Here is a 9,127-nt window from a genome sequence, read left to right as displayed (position 1 = left end):
GGGTTATTTACTAGACTCACATATATATAAAATATACTTTTGAACTTTGGTGGTTAAATTAAGAACTATCCTTACACCACTAATGTTGTATCTTTGAATTACATGTATATCCCTACATTGATATCTCATTAATAGATTTTGGGAGGTTATACTTTTACTTATTGTACTTTTTCTATCCTAATCAATATTAAAACAAGGATCATCTCTTATCTATTTAAAGTATGTTAATTTTATTGTCAATATTTTTAAATTGTTCACATCTAATTAGTATTTGCATTACGATTTAGCGAACCTATGCAACATTTTTTTGTACTACAATACCATATGATCCTAGCTAGATTTTCAAGGTATCATTATTCACTCTACTTATAACATTGTTGTATATTTACATTATATGGAAAAGATTTCTCTACTTTTTATTCACAATTTCCTAATTTACAATTTGTGAACATTGTTAATTATTTTCTTATTTTGATGCCTTTCTACATAATGCAAAATGTAATAATTTAAAGTGATTTAAGAAGTACACGTTCTCTTTTCACTAAAGAGAAACTCATTATTTTCTTTTCTTATCATTAACATAGTTTAACTAAACTTTATTAGTAAAAAATGGAAATAGAACAAGCTTTGATCATTATTTGAAGCATTCACATTGGTATTTTTATTGTTGAGGGTTAATGATGGTCCCACCATGTTTGATGGCCCCCCTACATTTGAAAATCTTGCCATGTTAGCTCTTTTTTAGGGAGGCATGACAAAAATGAGAAGTGAAGGGATAGAGGTAAAAGAGAAGGGCCTTCATAAAATGCCTTATTGATGGTGAGTCAACTTCGCTTTGGAACTCTTCTTAGCACTCCTCAATATCACTCTCTCGTTCTTTCTTTGCTCTTATTATTCACTTGCTCGCTCTTACTCTCAATGATTGTAGTAACCTTTAGGCTTGTCTACCTTGGTCTCTTCTCCCATGGGGAGTTATTTATAGGGGTAGAGAGGGGGGAAAGAGATGCTCAATGACCACATCGGCATTTGGTAACTAATAGTGGGTGGAGTGAGGTGTTAGTTTGAGTAATGCTTGAGCATAGGGAATACTTCAATCATTAATGGCCAAAGCAAGATATCACCATGAGTGAAGGGAGTAGATTATGATGATGAGGATAAAGAGGAGGAGAAGACTATTTGAATATGATATTTTGTACAAAGCAAGAGGTAGTTTTTAAATTCGCATGTGGGGGAGTATATTATTTTTCTTTTAGATCAATTTATGGGGAGGGGAGAATCATAGCAGCTCAAAAGAGCGGGGAGTGTCAAATGAGGGGGAGTATTTACTATTAATTAATTATTAATAATTAAGAAATTACTAGGGTGGGCAATATCCTATCAGTCTAAAATGGCCACCTTCCTTCCCTCCTTTAGCATTTTTAATGCCTTATTAAGACTTCAAGCTTTTTAAGTCTTAAAATATTTTTGTTTCTTTTTTCTCTTCATCATTGCCCTAGTTTGTGTATTTAGGTGCTCATTATCAAATGGTCTCCTCAATTTCCAATTTAGCGATAGCTTCACATATGTTTTTTAAAACGATCAAATCATTTTGTGAGTGAATTTTATTTTTTTCACAAGTTGTATTAAAAAAACCATCGTTGAAATTTTTTTAAAGATCAATACATCACAATAAATAATTGGTGATCAAAAATCAAGAGGACAAAAGAGAGTAAGAGAATAATAGGAACAAAAGTACATGATAAGAGAATGTATATAATCTCTCAATTTGTACTAGCATTCCTAGGCTACTTCACAGTCCCTATCACGAAGCGGCAAAGCGAAGTTACCACTTGACAATCCATTTCTCCTCTTTTTCTTGTGTTTCTAATTTTTTATTCTCTTTCTCTCTCCTCTCTCTCTAAATTTTTTCTCTCTGTCTTCTATATATATATATATATATATATATATATATATATATCTCTCTCTCTCTCTCTCTCTCTCTCTCTCTCTCTCTCTCTCTCTCTCTCTCTCTCTCTCTCTCTCTCTCTCTCTCTCTCTCTCTCTCTCTCTCTCTCTCTCTCAGTATGTGCAAAACTATGTCAAAACTTTTTTAAAACATTTAATTAAAAGAGAAGGAAAAAGAAAGAAGGGAGGAAAGTTTAAATTAAAAAGTTTAATCTAACTAAAAGAGGCAAAGGAGAGAGAGAGAGAGAGAGAGAGAGAGAGAGAGAGAGAGCTTACATGTGTGAGAGAGAGTGGGATTAATTAAAAAGGGGAGGGGGAAGAGAGAGGAAGGAATAATCATGAGAGAGAGGGGGTTTTAATAAAAAAGAGGAGGTTTGGGAAAGAGGTAGGTTAAGGAAGCCCTCTTGAGGCTCGGGGCTTTCCAAACCTTAAAATAATATGGTAGTAAGATTATCCACAGGATTAACAACAATGCAATCCATTTGTGCATCTCACCTCATTGGAAAATCCATAATTCATTTTAATCATCTACACACCAAAGAGACACATTAATGTCTTGCCTATTTGCCAAGCATAATGTGACGATGCTACACACATGCATGTGCCATAAGGCTAGTATACAAACACTATTCATGGTTTTATGCTTAGGATTATTTTTTATGATGTATTATTGGCATACAAACTACTTTTTTATTCATACACTTGTGCTTGGATTATTTATTATTGATGTAGCCTTTCTATTATGGCCTTACAATGAGATTTACTTTTGTAAGGTTAAAACGTGTTTGACCTAAGAAATAATTAGATATTTCTACAAAAAAAGCAAGTCATTCAAGCAAGTAAAGTATAAGGCCAAAAAGGATGCTTTTAATGATTTTTTAGCACAAAAAGCTAAGAAAAACAAGTCATTAAATACATAGAGGGCGGTGCTCAATTTTTGTTTGTACTTTTTGATGAATAGTGAGGGTGAGTAGCAACGTTCTCAATTGCTCTCTCCAACTACATGGTAAGTGTGTCAATTCATGCTCTAATATATGTAAGTCATACAAATACATGTTGTTCTTAGTCCAATTGATCTTCAAATGTGAGAGTGGAGATACAAATTTGGTCCTATACTACTATGCCCTATAAAACAATACACTATGCTAGCATTCAATTATACCCAAAACCCAAGTGATAGCTTTATTTCGTATTTGCATTGCATTAGATTTCACTTTGCATTTCTTCAACCTTAACATGCATTTCCTATGACAAAAGAGGCACACTGTCTTACCTTCCCATGCAATTCCTATGACAAGAGGCACAATTTCACTTTCTTTATGATAAACTTGTCCAAAGATCAAATGATGAAATAACTAAAAGCCAAAGGAATCCATCAATTAATTGTACACCCTCTTTTTGTCTCCCAAGATCTCTCAAGCCCAGAGGAGAGGCTTCATCTTATTCAAGGTTATCTTTGGATTTTGCTAGAAAAATGTAGCAATGTGAGACAAACAAAAACAATGCAAAAGTAAGTCTCTTATAGCTGCCCACAAAGGTATTTGGACCGAGAAACCTCACAATCTATAAAAGGTATTTGGACCGAGAAACCTCACAATCTATAAAAGGTAAACTTTCTAGCTCTTGTAGCCAAATTTTTCTTCCACTACATTTTTCCGTCCATCCTCTCGACTCATCAACTTTACTCCATTGGCTCCATTCCTTGTCCACCCAAGTGCAAATCAATTCTTAGTGTCATGCTTCATGCTACATTGATGCACTCAAATGGTAAGTGCGGTTGTGTTGATGGATGTCTTGGAGGGGATGTATTCTCTTGGGCTATGCTAAATGGTGGACATGCTTACGTGGCACGTGGAGTTGGTGGTGCAACTAGCTTTGGTGAAGGCCAAGCGAGGGCCACTCTATGCATTTGTTCTGAAGTCTTGCTAGCGATGATCATGGACCTTATGCCAATGTAGCAACATGCACGTTGGCCATGTGTATGATGGCAAAGTATTTAAATTAACAATAAGTAAACTTGGTTGCAATAGAGGGGGGGGATTAGCAAGATATTGACATTGGTTGCTGATCCACCACAATTTCTCGCAAGAAGACAGTATTGTATTAGATAATGGCATTCATTGGAGAAGAGCATATGACCGAACCCTTTACAAATCAACATGGCATTCATTGGAGAAGAGCATATGATCTGTTCCCCATGTGGACAATCTAATAACCCTAACACTGTGGGCATAATCTAATAACCCTAACCCTACTGTTTTTTGGTGTACACACACATACAAAGGTATGCAGCATCACGCGTATGCATCTACGTTATGCATACCTGACTGAATCTGATGTCACAGCAAAGAAATGCCTTGGACAAAAAAAAAAATGGAAGCTTTGAAGGACAAGAGCTCCCCCAGAGGCAGGAAGGAAGATTAACAACAAACCTTATAAAGCTGCTACCTGCAATTCATCCACCTGCTGATCTGAGACTCATGTTGGGCTAATAACAGAGCCAGCCTCCTCTCCTCAAAGGAATATTCCTTTGCCTGATGATGCTGCTGCTGCTGCACATACAAGGACTGCTTTGGTTCTTCTCGAGGAGCAGCATTCTCTTCAGCAGTTGGTCTTCTGAATGGACTGGCATTTTCCTCCTCCACTGCTGCCCTTGCTGTTGCCGTTGCTGGGCTCCTGTATGGGGACGACGCCAATAATGGACTTTTCAGAATAGCTGTAGATGCAGGTTTCCCTGGCGTAGTAGACGTTGTTGATGTAAATTGGCTGTTGCTGCGCACATCCTCGACATTGATGTTAGGCCTGAGAATGGCAGCATCAACCGGCGAAAGGGGCAAGCGGTGCAGTATGCTCATATCCGTGTCTCGTGAAGCGGCAGGCGCTGCTGGCATATGCAGTAGATGACTGCTGCAACCTTTTGGGCCTGTTAGACAAACAGCATGTGAAATGCTCCGTAAGTAAAAGGGGAACATGAGGGTTTCTTACGGGAACATGAAGGCAAAGAAACCGGCAATGCTGTTTGTAAGATAAACAGCATGTGAGGTGCTCCATGAGTAAAAGGGGAAAATCAAGGCAAGAAACCAGCAATAATGTACTAAAAACGAGTGGATCATAACAAAGATACCTGAGACAGATCCATTTTGATCATTATCTGGTAATAGCACCCTGTTCACTGAGGATGGTACCGGTGTTACCACTTTGGCTCTGCTGCTGTCCTTTGCAGCTGGGGTTGCAACATGTCTTCCCGGGGTGGTCATTCCATTCATTCTCGGTACAGCGGGGGATGCTTGCTGCAGCATGGCACCTCCCAGTGATAGCCTGCGACTAGATGCAGGAGTGTTTGCACCACTTAGTCTTGATGACCCTGAGATTGCTTTCTTTACACTTGGTGTTCTGCCATTTGGACTTTGTCTGGTTCCAAAGAGGGTCTCTTGCTCATTGACTAATTGCTCATGAAGCCTCTTCTGATCCTGCATTGTTACCAAGGCTAAAACTCAGCACATCAAGATCTTATTGATCCATAGAGGTATTTTAATGGATTGCATACTGCCTTTGATGAAAACATAACACAGTTGGAGGTTTCACATACCCGCAGTCTCCGTTTCTCCTCTTCTTTCTCTATCCGAAGTATGTTGTACTCTTCCAGAGTTGACAGTAGCCTCACCTGCAACGTGTTCCTTTTCAAATACCTCCCTTGAAGATTTTATCATCCATTGGCAACACAGTCCTCAACTTTAAGAGGTACCTTATCACATAAATCAGCATACTTCTCTACATTCATCCACAGATTTGCATAGTCTCTTGTATTAAACAATATAGACTATCAAAACCCTCATGTCATATGGAGTAGCAAGCATTATAACGAAAGATTTCAACGAGCTTAATCAATGCTGATGGCGAAAGTTTCTTGTGATTTGCTTACCCCATCATAGAGAAATGGTTGGTTCCTTTCTTCCTCCCATGTTCTCGTCTTCATGATCAGTGAGTCCACCAAAGCTGGTATTCCCAATCCAAAGCACAATCTGTGAAAAAGCTTGTATATCGAGCCCTGGAACACATACTGGCAGTGCTAGTGCACAAGCCTTACCTGGAATGTTATTAACTGTTGCCCGAGCTCGCTCAGCACGTTTCAAGTTCAAGTGTGCGCCTCGAGTTGAACTGTACCTGTTATCATCCTGAATTTTGCAAGGTAGTGCTGTGATATTTATGGAAGTACATACATGGGAATGAATGTAGTGCCTGATTTTAACATAGCATTCACCTTATTATACTCTTCAAGCCAGCTCTCCTCTTCACAAGCTGCCATCCACTTCTCAATTTTATCCATGATTTCCTTTCGACTGTAGGCTTCCTCCTTGGTGTTTCCTATCTGTTCTTCGATGCTTGCAAGCAGTTCAAGTGGATCTACCATACCTGGTAACAAAGATCCACTTTGATTACCTACACAAGATTTGCCAGCCATTTAGCACAGATGAAGAAACAGTAGAGTCACCAGATTCCATGGAAGCAATGGCCCTGTCCAGCTGTGCATAATCATCAAGTATCATGTGGGCCTTCCTACGAATCTCTTCTAACTCAGTACGTTTCTTCAAAATGAGCTCCTTCATCTTGCTAGCTTTGAGTTGCTCCAACCTTTCAACCTCAGCTTCGGCCTGGAAAGACAAGGCAAACAATAGCCTAAATTTTCATTCTCTTTTTATTTTCTCTTGTATCTAGATGCGATCTGTACATGCTTCTGGGAGCAATTTGCAATGTGGGCATGCCTACAAGCGTTGGCAATCATCGATTTCTGACCTGCTTAATGACATACAGAGAAAGTGCTCCAGCTGCAACCACCTCATGCTCAGCAGCTGCAATGTTGGAAGTTACATGCTGAAAGTGTCGTTGTTCTTCCTCAGGGGTATCCATCAAGTTCCAAAGCTCAACTAGTGATGTTCCAAGGTCCTGAACCTGTAATGAAAGACATGGCTCGTCAGAAAGGAGATACACCTAAGCAGATATATTCCAGAAAGGAAAATCAAATTGCAAAACTGGTATATAACCTGCTGCATCCTCCTCCTCTTTTCCTCTCTCAGCGACATTTCTGTGTTGGCAAGCCTTTGGATAGTTTCATTGCTGATGCTTTTGGCTTGATTACTATAGGATTCATCTAAGCTTGGGTGCACATGTCTGATAGTCTCACAGAAATCCAGATCCAGCACTAAACAGAAATCATGAATTATGTCCAGATAGTCCGCAATCTTGAAGAGCCTCTCATTCTGCAGAGTCAAACAAGCAGCAAAAGCAAATGCACGCTAAATGTCTGGCCAATTGTGAGAAATAGAAGATATTAACCAGAGCGGCAGGCAATGGGCATACTTTCTCTTTCTGTAGAACTTGTAATTCTGCATGTAGCTCTTCCAGTTTCTGTGCTGTTAAATCTTGCTCAGTCCTTGAAGCTTCTTCGTATGGCTGAGAGGAAGAAATCTCAGACTTGATGCTTCGAATCTGTGCTCTGACATCATTGAAAAGCTTGAGGCGTTCGTCTTTCTGCCTGGTGAAGTCCTCCAAAAGAGGTGCGAGTTGTGCTAGCTGTTCCTTGAGAGAGGCACCTCTTTTTTCGACCTGTCAGTAGATACATCATGAAGTTATGGACAGATTCACAGTATGTTGCTTGATGGGATGAGCTTGTTTCATGCAATTCCATGACAAGCTCCTCAAAGAACTCTGCAGATTGTTGGCATCTTATCCCCTACGTGACAGTGCTAGTCAAAGGCTGCATCTTGGAAAATGGCGCTAGTAGCATAATGTGCCTCTGTATCCCCTATGACTCTAAGTTGCTGATTTTCATTCTTGTCACATCATACATACTGTTTTAGACTGAGATGGTGAAATTTGAATGCAGATTGAGATGGCAAAATTCAACACAGACTGGAGATATTAGGGGGTTGAGCATGTATGTCCCTACCTGAGGAATAGGTGGTATCTCTCCAAGTGCAGAGGCCAGTTTGGCAATTTCAGAATGAATGTCTGCAAGCCGCTGGTGAAGGTGGGCGCGCATTAGATTTGCCTGGTCCACCTTCCGCCTGTACACTTCAAGGCATTCTTGCTCAAGCTGCAGGAGGACTCTGTCTCTTTCCTCATCAGTCTCTCCGACTTCGTCCCAAATCAGCTGCAAAACAAAAAGGTTCCTTAACTAATTATTCAAGGCATGATGGAAGCAAACTCATCCAGAAAACAAGATTTTCTTCTCTCTTTCTTTATCTTTTTGGCCCACAAGAGACGCCATAGCCATACCTGTAGTTCGCTAAGCATTGTTCCGCAGGTGGTTTCCACCTGCCATAGCTGGCCTCGCCCGACGGAAGTGGTCATGATTTGCCTCGATCTCGGTCCACTCAGCCAGGCAAAATTTAAGATCGGCTGCAGAAGCAGCTCGGAAAGCTTAGGGTTTCTGGTAATACAGACAGAAGGCAAGAAGGCTTCGTATTGCTGTTCATGAGAAGCGAGTCTCTGTCAAAGGCGACAAAGAGCTAGCGGCAAATGGAAGGGCACTGTAGCTATGGCGAAATGCTGGTTGATGTCTGTCTGTGTTAGAGAGGGGGAAGAAGAGAGCACATCAGAAGCTAGCACTGTTTTTGCTTCCCTGCCAGCGCGAGAGAGTTTCTTGTCCCCAAAATTCGCGTGGCTGCATTCGAAATTTTTCAAATTCAACTAGCCGTTGCCTCTCCCAGGGCATAGTCACTGCCAATGCCAATGTGAGAGCCTAGTAGCTGCTGTTAACATACCATCCCGTCACATACACCCATCTCTCAACTCTCCCATAGTCATTGCCAATGCCAATGTGAGAGCCTAGTAGCTGCTCTTAACATACCATCCCATCACATGCACCATCTCTCAACTCTCAATAAAGACTGTGTTTAGACTTCAACAGCCAGACAGCTTACTGATTGGTAGGACAAAGGGGCCAATGGTGGAACACTTAACTTTTCATACACCATTGGCCCGGCATAATAGAAAATACATCTTCCCCTTCCACGTGTCAACATTGCCCCAAAGCTAGAATGATCAAGGGCCAATCACACCACAGTCTTGCATGGGAAGTTGTTGGCATGCTCTCTCTCTCTCTCTCTCTCTCTCTCTCTCTCTCTCTCTCTCTCTCTCTCTATATATATATATATATATATATATATATATATATATATAT

At 40.2% G+C, this 9,127-nt stretch overlaps 1 protein-coding gene across 1 annotated transcript; it reads right to left on the bottom strand.

Annotated features, from left to right (window-relative positions):
- Positions 1-3,793: 3,793 nt before the first annotated feature.
- On the bottom strand, positions 3,794-8,722 carry LOC148040733 (65-kDa microtubule-associated protein 1-like). Its single transcript, XM_087661265.1, has 12 exons — positions 8,221-8,722; positions 7,892-8,095; positions 7,303-7,548; positions 6,987-7,202; positions 6,739-6,894; positions 6,437-6,596; positions 6,206-6,357; positions 6,032-6,119; positions 5,867-5,940; positions 5,534-5,608; positions 5,069-5,414; positions 3,794-4,867 (listed from the first exon to the last, which is right to left on the bottom strand). The coding sequence occupies exons 1-12, from the start codon at positions 8,293-8,295 to the stop codon at positions 4,389-4,391; spliced, it is 2,271 nt and encodes a 756-aa protein (XP_087517391.1). The 5' UTR covers positions 8,296-8,722; the 3' UTR covers positions 3,794-4,388.
- Between the last annotated feature and the right edge of the window lie 405 nt (positions 8,723-9,127).

Source organism: Lygodium microphyllum, chromosome 2, assembly GCF_053477565.2.
Source record: "Lygodium microphyllum isolate KBCC chromosome 2, Lygodium_microphyllum_v1.1.10, whole genome shotgun sequence".
NCBI lineage: Eukaryota > Viridiplantae > Streptophyta > Polypodiopsida > Schizaeales > Lygodiaceae > Lygodium > Lygodium microphyllum.
This window is presented reverse-complemented; position numbering and strand designations above follow the sequence as displayed.